The sequence below is a fragment of the Notothenia coriiceps genome, unplaced genomic scaffold, assembly GCF_000735185.1.
Source record: "Notothenia coriiceps isolate Sejong01 unplaced genomic scaffold, NC01 NC01_scaffold00009513, whole genome shotgun sequence".
Lineage (NCBI taxonomy): Eukaryota > Metazoa > Chordata > Actinopteri > Perciformes > Nototheniidae > Notothenia > Notothenia coriiceps.
In genome coordinates, this window is record NW_011342214.1 from 27,704 (window position 1) to 45,674 (window position 17,971).

The 17,971-nt window shown below is 40.9% G+C and overlaps 1 protein-coding gene across 1 annotated transcript in view; it reads left to right on the forward strand.

Moving 5' to 3' along the window:
* LOC104945344 (syntaxin-binding protein 5-like) overlaps positions 1-14,165 on the forward strand; it is a gene marked incomplete at its 3' end in the record, with an annotated part of 33,395 nt that extends 19,230 nt beyond the window's left edge. The window contains exons 3-4 of the mRNA XM_010770995.1: positions 12,698-12,779; positions 14,065-14,165. Coding sequence (XP_010769297.1) covers positions 12,698-12,779; positions 14,065-14,165 — 183 coding nt within the window. The remainder of the gene's footprint in view (positions 1-12,697; positions 12,780-14,064) is intronic.
* Between the last annotated feature and the right edge of the window lie 3,806 nt (positions 14,166-17,971).

Genomic DNA, 17,971 nt, shown 5'->3' on the forward strand with positions numbered 1-17,971 from the left:
ATCAATCTTTTTGGAAATTTTTCTTCACACTTTACAAATATATTTATTTCTGTCATTTTTTTCTTTCACTGACTGTGTGACTGTCAGGGAATCAGCATCTTGCTAGAGGACGGATCAGCAGGGAAGACGTTCACCAACGCAACCTCTGTCCTCTGGTTGAAGGACATCTTCCCTACTGATAATGCCGTGTGTGTGTGTGTGTGTGTGTGTGTCAGAGATCAGGGCAGAGAGAAAATGCAGATGCCTCACAAAATGCAACACAGCATTGCTTGTGTGTATATTGTAGTTCACAGCCTCCAGTCCATTGGTATGGGTTTATATTGGCCCTTATCTGTCTTGCATTTATCAAAGAGCAGAGGACAGCAGTCCGATTAATATTTGATATGCTGCATGACACTTTTGGCAAGACGCCCTTCCGGCGTGCTATTGGCAAAGTGACAACCATACAATGTACCATCGGTGTGCCTAATTAGTCCTAAAGCAGACACAACAGAATTCATGCCAGCAGGGAGTGCTGTATAGATAGCTCAATCCATCAGAAAGAAATCCATAGACACTGTTGCTGTATTTCTGCAATACATTTTGTAATTTCTTCCTTTTTTGTTAAGAACATTTTGTACATAAATCAGAGATCTGGTAAGTTTTTCCCTTGACTGAACTGTTTCCTCTTCTAGTTGAGTCAAGGTTCAATTGACCTTCTTAATTATACTAAATGGCAAACATCTAACTAATCCTTCCGTGAAAGATCCTTGAAAGACCAAGTTTATCCTGCTTGCTCCCTGGTACACGATTTCTATGCACCGATTTTTAGATTAAAAGTCTCTTGCAAACACACACTTCTTTTTGGGGTGTGAGTCGATGGAGTGTTACTGCACGGCTGCAGTATACTGACTCTTGCTGCGCTGGCAGCTTACAAGTGCCTGTCCTTGAAAGTAGGGCCTGGCTCTGCATTGGCTGGCACATTGAAACGCATTAGAGGCCAACGGTGGCTAATCTCCCGTGGTCCTACCTTTAGAAAAGATTTGTTTGATATCAGTGCCAGAGCGTGCGTGTGGATGCATGCTTGGGTCTGGGTAGAGGAAGGATGTAGAAACAAGAGAGCACATACACACATACACACTTTGCTTGCTTTGAGATAGTGTTGGGAATGAGGCTAGCTTCAGGAACTGCCTAATGGCTTTGTTGGTTTGTAAAACATGTTTAGCGTTATTGATATGGTAACATTAATTTTAATGCTGCTGTTTCTGACTACTTACAACAACTGCTTATCTATGGAACAGCACAGTAAAATACAGTACAGTACCTGGCCCTCTTTTAATTAAGATTAGATTAGTGTTTAATGAGAAAGCTCCTCAGTCCAGATGCATTTAATTGCCTTTTAGAGCTTGTATTAAAACAAAGACCCATGATCTCTCACTGTGAATGTGTTAAAGGTTAATTTGGCATTAAGTTACATTCTAATAAAACATTTTCCTTCCTACCACTTTGAGAAAGTAATACATAAAGCCATCTTAATGCATATGCTGGCTCCAATTCCACACATCCATTATTCATAGACAGGAGCAAGCCCAGTCACAGACTTTTAGTCCTGCAGTCGTTTGTGTCTTCCTCTCTCATCTTCATTTCCCTGTTCTCACTCTTCTCTCTCTGTATTTAGCCAAACCATGTTTCTCATTCAATCTTTCACCCCCTTTTCATTTTTAAATACTCACTTGGGTTTTGTCTTTCAAATTATTATACCTGTTTTCACTCCATGAGCCTTATGGTGTCTTGTCTCAGTCCATGTAAGGTCGTGTAAGGTAGACATTGATCGTAATTGGGGGGAAGATGATGTTCATATTTTATATATTAAGTACAATCTTTTCCTCCTTATCCGTCCTTTAAACTGCTTCTTCACTCTTCCCATCCACAATATCCAATAGCGAGCCGTTATCAGTGTAAAACCTTGTGTTTACATGGGGAAATTGATCAGATGTCAGGGATGATTTTTGCACCAGCTCCTCTCCTGGGCTCCACTGGCATTACATACCCTATTGTTTGGACCATCTGATAGTCTGTTTATAGATTGGAGTGCTGTGTTTTTATCGTGAGCATGTTCAATATGTGTAATCCAATGATAACAGTGGACTAAATGTGTGAGGTGAGAAAGAGGAAAGAGATATTGGTGCAAGGAACAAGCATCCCTTTAGAGATTTGGCTGTTCATGTTTCATTTATATCGTGTCTCTTGTTGGATAACACATTCGACGTTTATACACCAATGAAAAGCATTGCCGATCTAAAAATGAACTTAAAAGCCTTTTATTTTAAGCGTTTAGACTCTTACAGCTGTTACTTGTTTTGTCAAAGTGATACATGGAGTAATTGTTGCAGCTAAAGAGGTATTTGAAACCCTAATGCAGTAAACCAATATTGATAATTTGTCTGTATTGCATAATAAAGCCTTGTTTAATATAATATAAGTTAAGTTTCAACATCAGTGAAGACACAAGGGATATTTAGTGATGAGTCATTACTCTCCCTTACTTGGACTTCTCAATTCTTATTCTTGTCAGATAATGGATGACGAACATTGGAAAGCAGAGAAAGACAAAAACAGGGGAAAGGAGATCCGGTGGGATTTAATCTGAGGCCAGCAGGTGAAGGTGTGGCTCTAAAAGAGACGGATTGAACAGACTGAATCTCCTTTGAAACGTGATGGATGGTATCTGTTAAGGTTTCTAGCAAAGTACAAGTATTGTTGCCAACTTGTGAAGTTTTTTTCTCTACAGGAAAGTAACACACACAGATAGGATATTCCATTAGACAGGGTTGGACCGCTTTAGCCACGCCGTGCCAAACCAAGCTGCAGCATGCATTGTGGTCCAGCTGGGGGGGGGGGCACTGCTGAGCCCTGATGGTCTCAGAGTCAGAATTCCTGTATTTGTTCCGCAACAGGGAAATGTACATTATTAAAACAGCAGAAGTATAGTGCAGTGAACAGAATAGACTTACATATTAAAACATAAAAACAGGCTATTAATAATAAAAAACACAATAAGTAAACAAAAATAAATATCAAATAAGTACACCATGGAAATAATTAATTGTTCCCAAGACTTTGCTGCTGGTGGTGTAATGTCTTTACTTTTTGAATGTAATGCTACATGTTTGCAAAACTCACTGCATTGTGTTTCGGCCCATCTGTGGGAATTCTGTGTTGAACAAAACAATTTATTAAAATATTTAGAAAATAAATATTAAAGTACACCATTGTAAAAAGAGTAGCAGTGTGTGTATATATCATTTTTAAAGAGTGACCATTTAAAATTCAAGAGGTAGCTGGTCTCCTCCCCTTTGCTGTATCTTGGGACATTTAAAAAAAAGAATTCTATTATTATTTACATAATGTACTGATTTGTCTAGGCTAAGTATTGTGATACATTAGTATATATTCTTACTGACAAATGTGAGCAAAAATACCAAAATAGGACAAAGGTTGTGGTTCATAGCTGTTAAAGTCACTGGGCTGTGTAGCTGAGGCTTAAGTAAAGTTGTAAATCACTGAGGGCAGATTTGATGCAGACTGCATAGGGAGTTGAGAGCCTCCACTTCTACCACAGGTCAGGCTGTAATTGGCCAAGCGGGGCTCAGAGCGCTAGCGTGTTAGCAGCAGATGGAATCGGTGTCCTTGCACTCGTCCACAGGCCAGAACTCATGTTTAATACACACTCACCTTGTACCCAGCTTATTTTTAGGTGCACTTTTTAAGATATGGATGTATCAATGAATGAAACATACACATATCTGTGTGAATTGTATTCACCTCAATCCGAACAGGTGATTTACTTCAATTTGGCTTCACTAGAATCGTTTTCTGTAAAAAACAAACACACATAGCTACTATTAAATGCACACAATGGTGATTATTCTGCGGATCAGAACCGACCACACCAACACTACAGCCACCTTTTGAGCAGTAATTGCAGACATTGTTTAGCTCTCGCGCCTGTTGGAACATAATCCTTTAACTGGCTTTGCATCGCTATCACAACAGCATAACTTATGATTTCTATTAAGCCTCTGTCTGTCACACACTGGAAATGAGACTAGTAAACAACCCTTTCAACAACATGTCCGTCCAAGATATTTGGGTTTGTCAAACAACCTGAATAATTCTCTTCTCTATTCACTCTGTATCTCTCTCTCTCTCTTTGGGGAGTTAATGTGTTTTCCATCTCATCTTTCTGTCGCACTCTCTTTCTCTTCCATCCTCCTGTCCCGTTTTATTTCATCCCCACTACATTCTCTCTTTTGCTATGCATGCTTTTGCTGGAGGGTTTGGCCACAAGCTGTTCTGCTGACTCAACATTTTCTTTTCCCTCATGGTTTTTTACCTCTTTACTCCATCCTGCTTCTATCTCATCCCCGCTCGTCCTCTGCTCCCCCCCTCCCCTTCCTCTTTCCCGCCTTCGATCTGTACAGCCAGTGCATTTCCAAACCTATTTCCCTTTTTATTATGTTCCTCCTCCCTTCCTCTGTCTCATCTGTTTTCAAATATTCGCCTCGCAGTGGTCGTACAGTAGCTCATTGCTAAATTGCCCTGCTAAAAATAGATGATGCACTGGGTTATTAACGCCCTGCTATTGGGCAGCGCTGGCCAGGCTCCAGACACCAACAATTCACATTATCCCTGCAGCATGGGGGGGGTTACAATTGTGCATCACCAGTGTGCCTGCCTCACCTGCGCTGCCTCACGCTAATTCATAGACAATATTTCTTAATAGAGTTGTGATTGTGGTGTGCAGTAACTGGAAACATAGCTCTTGTTGTGTCATGATTGTGACTCATTGTGCTGTTCACAGGTCAGTGAGGAAGACTAAAACTGCCCTAGAGGATGGTGGCTAGTTTGTGTAATATTTCCTAATCACTTTGTTAAGAGCTATCTGTTTAATCTTCTTATCCTGCACTGTGCAGCGTCATTAGGATCACATGTGTGCCTGTTGATAATCTCACATTTTGTAGAATAACAGAAGCTTCCAGCGCAATACTTTTATTTATACAGCATCTTCTTTTTTGCTCCTAACCAGCCCTCTACTGTACCTGCACATTTGTTGGATGGATTTGGATTACTGCAACATTGAACTGTGCACCTCAGCAAATTGCCATTGTCAAGAATGGCATCTAGATGAAGACAGGAACAATAATAGATGTGTGTGTGTGTGTGTGTGTGTTGCAGTGCTTACCAAGGTGTGTGTGTGTGTGTGTGTGGAAGCCGAGGCAGCGACAAATACTCAGCGGCCCCATCGCAGTTTAATTGTTTGCCTGCGTAATAAATCAAACTTGTCAAGGGAGATTATTTATACAAGGACTGTGTTAAACAAAATGCACCAGTTTGCTCGACTTTAGGTTTTTCCTTGTTGTGTATCAGCGGTGCTTTGTGTGGTGTTTGCCTGAGTTCAGTATGATTGCATGACAATACCCATGGTTATTTTTTTCAAGAGAGTGAGTGTGAATCTCATGGCTCCCTCGCGCTCTTCTCTGTCATTGATGGATTTGGTGCTACCTGAATGCTCTGCCAGAGGGGGGGGGGAAGGGAATCAACACAAATAAGTCTTAGGGGTCCTTTGAGCTACAATGTGTAAATCACCAAAAGTCAGAGGTTGAAGACCCGCCTTCAATCAACCAGCTTTTTAATCTTGCAATGTGCACCAGCCCCTCGGTAGGATGCTAGTCATTGTTCCTGCTGTTGCTAAGCGACAGCTGAAAACCTGTTTAGTGGGTATTTTTTGCTCAAGTTGAGACGTTTTTCCAATTTTACTCCAAAAATGCCATGCCCTCTCTGTCCAGAGCATGTCTAATATTCCATATGAATCGAGAAACCATGTCACCATTGTAAGGAGTGGTGCACACAAGCTTTAATTTCTCCAGTGCTGTGAAGAGAGAACAAATAAAGAGCATTTCATCTGATGCATTTCCAAGCCTGTGTGTTTTGAACAAACATATGAAATGATTGGATGAAATGTTTTAACACAAAAATAAATTAACTGATCTATTAAAAGGCATGTACAAAATAATAATCTCTTTTACATCATGCACTCAAAAAGCTATTATTATATAAAAAAAGAGATGAGAATATGCTAAGTCATGGTAGAGCAACAAAAAGGCTCCATTATGAAGATAGAGTGAGTGCTTGGTAATAGCAGAGTGCAGGGATGCATCATGGCCTGAGGCGACGGAGGTGCAGCTCCCTCAGCAGCCTTTAAATGTGATATAAACAGCCGCAGGCAGGGGGGGGGGCGGTAGATGAGGTCAAGGTGGATTTGTAGGATATCAGGACTAATTGGGATCTGAATTATGTGTGGAATAGCAGCTGAGCAGAGTCATCAGTGGATGCGGTGGGGGTCTTTGCATTGTTGTTGTTTATCAAGGTTTACTGTATTGTTTCATCCTTTTCTTTTAAATATGAAAGCCTTTTTATTTTCCTCTCTTATCCTCCTGTATTTTTCTTTCTCTATTTTCCCTATGAATACTTTTTTTGCATTGCGTCATTCTGTTTCATGCCACCCAGTTGCATCGCCTCACTGTCTCTGGGTCCAGAGCAGCCTGGCCCGAGGCCCCGCCCCCTCCCCGGGAGGGTGATGTATGAGTGGCTAGCTTTGACGTCACTCCAGGCCAACGTCATAGCAACTCAGTGCTCCAAGGCTTGCTCTTTCTGGCTCTTTCTCTCAGTGCCTCTCCCTTATTCCTTCTCCTCTTCATCCTCCATTAACCACTTTTCTCTTATTTTTCTCTTCTCTCATTTACTGTTTTCTCTTCTCCACATTCATTTCCTTATCTTGGCCATCAGTTTTCATCGCTCTTGCCCATTTTAAAATATGCTTCTGTTATTTGTCCACCCTCCTTCTCTTTCCCATCCTTCTGAGGCTTTCTATTCTCATCTAACGCTGCATCCTCTCTATGTTTCTATTTATTCCTCTCACAGACATCCAAATATACAGAGGCACGACATGTTTGAAGTGAGCAGACAAGCAGCAAGCCAACCCTTCTCTCAAGTGAAATACAGGCTCATCCCTATTCAATTACACTTATCAGGATCAACTCTCTTCCTGGATAACGTGGTTTCATAAAACCTGCAGTCTGTTCCCCACTGTACCCAGCCAATTCTCTCTATGACAACTTTGCTTTGCCAGATACCCAGTGACTCACCTTTTTATTTGTCAGGAAAGTTGCCTGTGGCTTTGACAAAAATAAATATGCAAGTAGCAATATATAAAAGTGAATTATCAGTCAACTTTGACTTCCAGAACATCTCGGGGAAATTTCATCCGTCTTGACAAGACGTGAAGCTGACCCACTTTCTGCTTTCGCTCCCTGTCTTCCTCTCTCTGCCTGTCTTGTCTCGCTCTCATCGCTGCCTGCGGTCAGTCTGTCCACTTTTAGAGTTGGTGCAGAGTGGTGAGCGGCCGCAGAGCGAGATACAGGCCTCGCTTGGTTAAAATGGAATGAGAAATGCTCTTGTCAGCGATTGTGACACATCTTCTACTGAGCCTGTCCCATGTGGATGGAGTCGAGGCACTGCAGCGTGACTTTGGGTCATGTTTGTTAAAACACTGGAAACAATGTGACTTTGGCAACTGAGATGTCGAGGAACTTTCCCTGTGAAGTGATGCGTGTCATTTTAAGATTCAGGAAAGGTCGTGTACAGATTTTTGACCAGAAATGTGAAAGCTTTCTATTCTCATTTCCATCTTCGTGTTACTTTTCTCCTGACAAAAAACTGTTGCCTCTGAAAGAAATGAATAACTGCGTAGGAGGATTTTTCCTAGTGTATCAACATGTTGTCTCTGAGGAAATAGTGTGGGGAAAACGCATTAAATTAATAACACACACGCTAATGCACCTTCCATTTGCTTTAAAGAGTGGGATCATGTTCATTATAAACACTTTGAGTCTCTCCCTGTTTGTCTTTCTTTAATCCCCTGAAAGATTTTGAAATGTTATTATAGCATGTCAAAAGCCAATGACGTGAAAACAACCTACAGAAATTGAAATTATTTTCGCGCCCCGGTGTGAAATCGAGGCAAAGACACACTGCCAGAGGAAACATGTATTTTATAGGAAACCCATTTGGACACAGTCAACAGTGGCAAATAGCTTCTCAGTGTTGGAGGTTTACAAAAACAAATGTAAAAGCTTTCATGCACTGGGTAAAGATTGAATTACCACGATTTGTTGAGAGCAACAGAAAGGACATTCCAATAAATAAAAATCGGAGTGCTACTTTTAAGACAAAACGGTCGATTTTCACTGCATATTATACAGGTTTTATTATTCTCAAGCCTGTGTCCAATGATGAGCCTATAATTAATTTATCATTTTGTAATCATTTTGTTATCATGTAAAAACTTTTTAAAATCCTAAATGTTTAAATATTTTAACAACCAAACCATTTGTAAACATTGCCAATTTATTGTAAATGTTTTCTATATTAACTTATAGACACTCTGATTGACAACAGAGAAACATTTAGGTTAAGGTTAGATATATAGAAATTAAACACAAATTTAAAATACATGTAGGGTCTGCTAAAACCTAAGCATTGAATGTTTGATAAATATTTGTTTGAATTGCAGACCCAAAATGTACTGAGTTTAGTTTATGCACATATTAAAAAAAAAAAAATTGGTTGTAAACACACTTTATAACCAAATAACAATATTTTACAACATTTAGACATGGTAGACAAGTATAACTATCTCTTCATTCAGTACATGTAAACAGAGGAATGCAGAAATTGAGTCTACTACTACTAAGTACCTTTGGTGAAATTCTTCTTCTTCTTTCCAATTGGATTCTCGTTGTGGCCTGCTGCATTCTTATGCTAATCTTTGAGCCAACATCCACCAGAAAAACGAACAAAATGCAGTTTTTACTTTGTATTTTTTTCTGATTACAGCTGTGCCAACGTGTATGCTTCATGATAATGTACCGTGGGGTGGCTTCCTCTCCTCAGAAAGAAGGCAATGTGAGCAGTTTAAAAAGCACATCCTTAAATCCTCCCCTGTCTCCGTCTGTGGCACTGAACGGTTTGGTTGCCGGGCAACATTAGGAAGGAGTTTTCAATTAAGAAATTCTCGGCGAGTTGGAATTTACTGTCGCCGAGCCCTCACCATCCTCACTTGAACTGCATAGCGTCTTTGAGTTTTTAGAAAAGCGCTATATAAATGTCATGTATTATTATTATTATTATTATTATTATTATTATTATTATTATAGGCTCTGTGGCATGTATGAATGTTACAAGCAAAAAACCATCAGCTGGGTTAACAAAAACTAACATTTATGTTGTCCAAGTTTATTTAAATCTTTCTTTCATTTAGGTAACACTTTAATGTACAATCAGTAATGCAATTGACATTCAAGGTGGTACACTACCTCTTATGTTTTGGTGAATAGTAATGACGCAGGCTCTATTTTCTCTCATCACTTTTTCCCCTTCTGAGCACGGAAACAATTATCCAGAATGTATTATTATTATTATAATTAGGAAACATAATTACAGCTTTTAGGCTCATCATACATCACGATCCTCATTAAATGAGCTGATCTAAGAGCTTGTACTCTCTTACTTGCACATTTTTAACAAGTGTCCCAGTGACAGTTTAGCCGGCAGCAGTATCCTGCAGGATTGCAGCCATTTAGGTCAAGTGAGCTTTTTAGCTCATCTCTTATAGTCAGAGTACTTTTCATTTTTGTATTTCTTGCTGTGTATTAAACTCTTAACGCTGAATGCTGAGTGCACCTGTCACAGTCTGAACTTCTGAAATGACAGGTCAAGGGTTGACAAATTGACAGAGTTGTGATGTTTTTGAATGCACCTTATCTTGGTGTTAAAAAAACTAGTTTTGTGCTGGGATGAAATATGAGAAACCGGTGTCCTGTTTTTGGTAAGACAAGAAACAACAGCGTTTCTTGTTTCTTGCTGCTCCTCTCTCTTTTAAGCAGGAGGCATGTAATATTGAGTTAGCTTTCTAAGAATTTTCCATCATAATGTCATCTTTTATTTTTCTATTTTCTGATCCTGTTGTTAATGACTAACTATTCACAATGTTATTTCCAAGTGATCCCCTTGGAGTTAACTGTAGGTGTTTCTTGAACAAAAATAGGAAGCTGCAAGCTAAATGAAGAAAGCCTATTCTCTCGACAGTTGCCGTCTACCTCCTTATTCACACATCTGAAAATGGATCATACTTACTTTTGAGGAGAATCTATATCCTCCTGTTATTGGCTTCCATGATTCAACTCAATTTGGATTAAACCATACATGAAGAGATCTTTGAATAAAAGCCAAGCAGAGGGAGAGAGCACTTCTTACAGAAAAGTGACTGGTGAAGAAGTTTCACAATGTTTGGGGCTAAGCTAGATGTCATGTAGGGAACGACTCAGATCATCATTGACTTAGTGCATCCCTCCAGGTGTCATAGTTCAGGTTTGCTCCATCTCACTGAAGGATTAGTGTCTGAAATCCAGTGGAGCCTGTAGATTTCTCCTGGTCAGGACATCACTGGCTCAGAGCTGAAGTCCTTTAATTGCCTGTCCAGGAGGGCGAGGGCAAAGCTTAATCCACCTGAAGAGCTGAGGGGGCGCTTTCCATGCCGCACAAAAGCCACTGTGTCACGCTGATACCCTGCGGTCAGATATAGCTATACATTGAATAATAGCCAAAGAGTGAAGATATTATGCAAAAGAAGAAGAGAAGTAATAAAATATATAGAATGTTTGTTCATTTATAAACCCTTTATATTCTCTATTCATAAGAGAAAAAAGGCACAGAGAGAGTAAGGGGCTTTTAGCTGAGGAGAAATGAGGTGTTTTGTAATGCTGCATTGCTGTGGCTTTATTCATTGAGATGGTCACAGCACACCTTGGTAATGATCAAATGAATTAGAGCTTAATAAATGACAGTGGAGCCGGTGTAGTAGGTGCTGAAGACGCACTTTGCACTGTGGGAGAAGGACTTGATTATTGGTGTTGGAATAAGATTTCTAGGGATCAGCTTCTTCTGTTGTTTCTGTTGCTTCTACTGTCAGTACCAGTATGTGAGGCGGTTTTTCCTATTCAATGGCGAATCAAAGGAATGTCTCTTTTTTTTCAATCACTTTCTCTGCTTCTCTGTCCCACTGGTTTATAACTTTATTAGTAGAACTGCTTTTATATTATGTTGAGTGGTGTACTAGTTGTTTTAACCCAACAGTTTTCAAACCCAGAGCAATCCCTAGTTTTCTTCAAGGTTTATTTTTTGAAAATTGACGTCCAGCTTCATTATCTCTATTGTAATAATGCTGATTCCCCTTTGCACATGCGTTAGTGTTAGTGTCAGGATTTGATGTTTTATCCAGGTTATGATACACTTTTATAGATCTTGGTTGTATTGTTGAAGCTGTCTTATATCACGGTATTCTGTATTCATAAATTGGCGTGCAGTTCAAACTGTATTTGAGTTGGAAACCTCTGCAGGCAATAGTTGGTCATTATGCAGAAACACACAGCCTACCTAACCCTTACACACACACACACACACACACACACACACACACACACACACACACACACACACACACACACACACACACACACACACACACACACACACACACACACACACACACACACACACACACACACACACACACACACACACACACACACACACACACACACACACACACACACACCCACACACACACCGACACACACACACACCCACGACCACACACTAACTAATGATGAGCAATAGCGCCGGCGCCTCCAGGGTGTTACACTTCTATGTGACCCCTGTATGAAAAATCACCTCCCACCACCCTTAGCCCTGAATGAATGGATATAATCAGGACACTCACCCATTCAGTCTCCTCAGGAAAATATCCAGTTATTCTCTGTCAGTCCCTTCTCCCCTCATCTCTCTCTTTTTACCTAGCCTCTATCCCCCTACCCCAAACTGGATGTTTTTCTCTCTCCTCTGCATCTTTTATCAGATATCTCTCTTTAACTGTATGCTCTCCCTCCCTGCTATTATTTTCTCATCTGCTCACATAATATCCACCTCTTCTCTGCTGATATTTAAATATCTGAATTCTCCCCCACAATCCTGTGAAAGCTTTCTTCCTTCACTGCAGCAATTTCAATGTTTTTCGACAATTTCTTCCTCGCAAGCACTTTCTTTTGTCTACAATACTACTAAGTGAAATGATCTACCTGGATTAATAACTGTAGTCTTGGGTAACTCGCTCTTGAGTGCCTTTATTTGAGGAATATACCTCCGTGAAATAAAAAGCTTCTTGCAACAACAAAGTCATGTAGTGTATCGTTTAAAGGTGTTGAATATTTTTAAGAAAGGAATGTGATTCAGACGTATATGGGATACGAGAAAGGGTCCGGCCATCTTTTGTTGACTGTAGTAATGTCTGTGTATTTCCAATTTTCCTTCCAAGCAGGTTACCAAGTAACAGAAGTCATGACCTTTGTGTCAGGTGTAGTGAGGAACAAATGACCTTCAAATGCTGAGGCACTTGTTTTGAGCTGCTGCACATTCGAGAAACACCTCATACATATTCAGCGCCCACTTGGCTGCCTACACACACACCCAAAAACAAACCGTGTTAAAGTGAAACAAAGCTCTGCTGGTACTGTGTGTTCCTTGACAGAGATGCTTTCAGGTTTGGTCGTCCAGGGGTGGAGTGCTACTGTCAACACGAGAGTGGAGCAGCCGTCATCCAGCTACAGTTTCTCATCAATGAGGTACATAAATATGAGGGGAAAATGTTGGATTAAATAAAAAGTGAATTACTTGACTGGGGCATCTAAAGTCACTTGTAAGCCCTGCCCTCTCTCTCAAAGCCAATGACAGGTGAAATTAGCATTGATGGCTAATGATCCTCAATCAGGAGTAATTTAGTGTTTTAAAGTTTTGAGTATTATTAATTATTAAAAGTTGGCACCAAATGGCTAGTCAACCCTCTTCTTTAGTCTTGTTAACGTTTCTTTTGATGTGAACAGGAATTTTTGCTCAGTTTAAAACAGTGTTTAAAGGTGATTAAGTGCATTTTTTTTAAATTTTAAAACGTCTATTTACCTTTTGACAAACAAAATGAAAATAGATACCAAATAAAATAACTTGACTCTCACCAGGTAAAATATAACGAATCCATCTTATATAATCATACGTATTTATAGTGTGTGTTCTTTTGATTCGTCTGCTGTTTTTAATTGAATGCATTGTTCAATAATATTTTCTGTTACGAAATACCTGCCAAATAACATTCCCTTCCACAGCAATATCAGACATTTCAGTTCATTCTCACCAGAGAAACGTTCTCTTTTGAAAGATCTTGCATTGAAATTATGACTTCAGATGTTTGTGTTTGTCCTCTTTTATAATCACAGATGTGACTCAACCCACATCCAACTCTAAATATTGAAATATGCAGTCAAGTCAATATCTTATGTCAAGCATCAAACCTAGAGGCCACAGGGAAACTTCATAAGCATTTTGTAAAGTTTAAATTGGCAGGCTGGAAACATGCTATCAGTATTTAATACCTGCAGCACTTTCTGATTCAGATGGCAAGTTAGATTTACTGTGTGTGTGTGTGTGTGTGTGTGTGTGTGTGTGTGTGTGTGTGTGTGTGTGTGTGTGTGTGTGTGTGTGTGTGTGTGTGTGTGTGTGTGTGTGTGTGTGTGTGTGTGTGTGTGTGTGTGTGTGTGTGTGTGTGTGTGTGTGTGTGTGTGTCAGCGTCTGTGCGACTGTGACTCAGCAGTTTAAAACAGAGATGGAGACCATTTTAAGTGCTTCCTCCATGCCCACATAGACTTATATACATCTGATGAATCATCGTGGTGACCTGTTAGACAGCCGCCTGATTTAAATTCTGTTTCCAGGGAATGCAGTCAGACTCATGCATGTAATGCTCCAAGAGAGCATGTGGTATGCTTATTGTAGTCTCCACAATTATTACCTACATGTGTTTCAACAATGTTACCTATCCTGAAATTCAAAATGAAATCCCCTTTTATTTTCTGACAGGGAGCGCTGGTGAGTGCTCTGGCTGACGACAGTGTTCACCTGTGGAACCTGAGGCAGAAGAGACCTGCCATCCTCCACTCACTCAAGTTCAGCAAAGAGAGGTAAGAGGGGCGCACGAAACGGCAAATGACGAAAAAAAGACCTTCTGCTAAGTCGATGTGTCTTGCCACAACTCTCTTTTTCTACTCAATTAGGCCCTCACACTCGCTGTGGTGCAACATTTACTGTGTATTTCTGAGCAGGGGCCAGTGTCACAGTTTGCTGCCTGTGTGAACTGTTAATTTTTCGCCGACTGTCATGCTGTATGCAAACAGACGGCATTTTGTTTGGCAACTGTGTCTGTTCGCCTGAAAAAATGTGCGCAGGGCAAAGGAGGTGACGGAAAAGCTCTCCCCTCTCTCTCACTCTCTCTCTGTTGGTCTCTTACTTAACACACTTTATTTGGGTCACTCTCCTCTGAGGCTTACCCATCACTGGGGCACAGGTGTGAACATACCCAAACACCAGAAGGTTTACACCAGCAGGTTGTTACACACACACACACACCAACAAACAAAGACATGCACACACAACACACACACAATAGGGGCAAAAAAAAGCAATTCATTTCCACACGCACTCTGCGATGGTTTGATAAGCCTTATGACAGACACAGCTTACATTCATCAGAAAAAGCAAGTTACGTAATTTGAGTACAAAACTTTGGATAAATCTCACACCACTCCTTCCTGTTTATAATGTCATGTTACCATCTCAACTATCAAAAAAGTTTAACGTGGTCACACAGTTGGCACCATTTTCAAAATTCTCCTTGGTTCGACATCCAGGACATTTAATATCCAAGAGCTGTTATTTGGCTGACGAGCAATTAATTTTCCACTTGCAAATAAGTTCTGAGATACGAGACGAGTAAAGTGCAGAATCACCTCACCTTAAGGAGGTTGCTGTCCCCTGTCCCCTCCACTCACAGATGCAGCATGTACCCATCAGAGCCAATCATATAATTGGCTAGTGATGTGTCACAGTGAAAAGTGGTGAAATGGTTAAACGTCAAAGCCGATAATCTGTGACGGCGCTGATGTGATGGACAGGCGGCCGGCAGCAGCTTTAAGGGCGGGTTGTGTTCTTGCGGAGGCGCTTGACCGCCTCTGACATTTAGTAAGCACCGTCGTCCAACGCAACGACCTCGAGCCACGGCGTCGGAAAGGAGCAGAGACACTGCATCGCAAGAGACGTCAGGATGGGGAGGAGAAGCTGCAAAGTCAAATGAGACATTTGGAAGAGGAAAAAGAGAAAGTTCAACTAAAGCAGTGGGAAGAAGTAGATGTAGAGTAATGGTAGCAACACACGCAGGACCTCCCGCATCCCACTCCTTGTCCTCATGCCATTGACATTTCAAGAAGAAAAATGCTGGCTTTCAATATGCATCCATGCATAATGTGCGTGATATGGATAAGAGCACAAAATGCAAATGCATTCCTTTTAGCCTTATGAGCAAGACAGTCTAACTAGCTGATGAGTGAATTACACATCAGGCCGCTTCTCTGCACCTTTGACTTAGTTTACTTTCTTCTATCAGTTTTCTTTTTTCAGTGCAACACACCAGTTATATTTCAAATTGTTGCGTCATTTGACACTTACTCTAGCTGCACACCGGGTGTGTCATATAGACAGAAGAAGCTGTCAAAGTACAGCAGCAGGGATTTGCTGATCCAGGATGTGTATCTGATAAAACTGCTGCATGGATGTAATCGCACAGTTACGCTGGATAATATAAAATGTGCTATTGCAATCTGAGAAGCTATTAAGAAGGTATCTGGCTCTAAAGGCATTTATTATTATTTTTAAGGTTTGCCCACCGTTTGGATCAAAGCTTTTTATGGTAGGTGTCAAAAGAAATGGCATCCGGTTGGATTTCCAAATGGTTATAAGAATATGACTGTTTGAAATGACATCAGATGGTAGAAATGGCGACGAGGTGAAGTCCAGAAACTGTAATTGGTTTATTAGGCAGACTTGTTTCAGATTGAATTGTCACCCACTGCCACTCAATCCCATGTCCCACTTTGACCCTTTGTTTTTTTTACCCTTGTTGACTGTTTGTTCAAAGCTTGACTTTAGCTTGTCAGGGTGTAGTGGACAGGGGAGCCATTTTCTGGTCAACAAAAGGACAGTCATCCAACCAGAAATGCCATGACAGCCTCCTAACAAGGTGCGAAACAAGAAAGAAAAGTATAACTTGTTATTTTGCAGAGAGAGATGGTCTCCTTTAGCATGAGAGTAATATCCATTTTAACACTCTCCGCTCAGCAGGAAGGAATTTATTTTAAAAATGTTGTAGTAGTCAGTGTATGGATACATGTTGTTGGGAGGCATTCACTTTAGCAACAACATTGTTTTTCATGCCTGCTAGGATAAACAGTTTAACCGTGAGAACAGTATGGCTCAAGTCAATTAAGGCTAACAAGGATAAAATGATTATATGTGGTTCACTGCTGATCTAAATATCTAAAGGCAGTGAGTTTCCTTCCCACTAAATCCTTATTTCACACGTTTATTTTCTACCATATCAGCCTTTAAAATCTCTAAACTTCCCATCACCTGAGGAAACAATTCCAAAACTCCAATCCTTTTTCTTCCACCTTCCTTCCTTCTTCTCACCCTTCGTTCCCCTGATCAGAATTTGGGTTGATGGGGAAAGCAGTGTTGCAGAAAGCCCTCCGGCGTCAGCATCTATTCACATCATATCACAGGCACTAGAAGAGAGGAGAGAAGGGAGGAGAGGAGGAGTTGAGACAGACTGGGCCTCAGCCAAAGAGCAGTGAGTCAGTCTGTGGGCTGGAGTGTGGGGATGGAGGGAGCGCAAACAAAATCCTGCCGAGTCATTCTGGCGTTGGATGCTCTCGTCACCTCGTGGCCTTGCAGGAATGCACTGCAGATGTGGAAGCTATTCTAATGCAGGATGATATTATGGGAGATAATAAGAGAAGGGAACCAGGGTCACCACACACAGATAAATGAAAGCTGATTTATCGACATTCATAGTGCTTTGGTGGTGAATGTAGCGACTTTGAATTCCTTTTGAAGGTCACCTATTATGCAAAATCCACTTTTTCATGTCTTTTATATATAAACATGTGTCCCCTCTGTGTAAAGAGATTCTGCAAGTTTCAGGAAAAAACTGTCCTGATCCATTTCTATAAAAACCCGTCTGAAAATGAGATTTTGGCCACTTTATGATGTCATAACGTTTGGCTCGTTTAACCATTAGCCAATAACCAACCAAGGTAACACCCGCCCACCTTATCATCTGAATCTCCTCCTAGAGCACCATTGTGTTCTTTTTAGACCCCATTTACACGGGAGCGCAAACGGACCAAATTCGTTATCAAAAAAGTCTTCCGTTCACACGCATTCGGCTCATTTAACGTGTCCGTTCACACAAGACCACTGGAAACGCTGTAGTACATATGCCGGGCCTGTAAGTGGTGCTGTACTTCCGCACGAGACCTCTTGTAAGCGCTGGAGACGCTGTATTATGCCGGGCCTGTAAATGGCGCTGTACTTCTGCCACCGAAAGCAGCGGAGAAGAGCCCGGTCATGGTTGCCATAGTTGCCCTTCTGTTTATGCCACGCGGTAGATTTAGCAATATGTAGTTCATGTAATTCTCCATGTCCACTTGTTGCTGATGGTTGTGCTAGAGGGGCTGCAGTCACACATGTGGGATATGCTAGTAGTAAGGACTATTGCTAACTTCGGTATCGGGGCGGAGAGGGGTGGAGACGACGAGTCATTTATCGATGACAGTCATGACGATCACGATGACCTAGACGATGTCGTACATAAATCGTTTTAGACGCGAGCTGGTACGATGTCTTACAATCACGTTTTAGATGTCGGGAGATC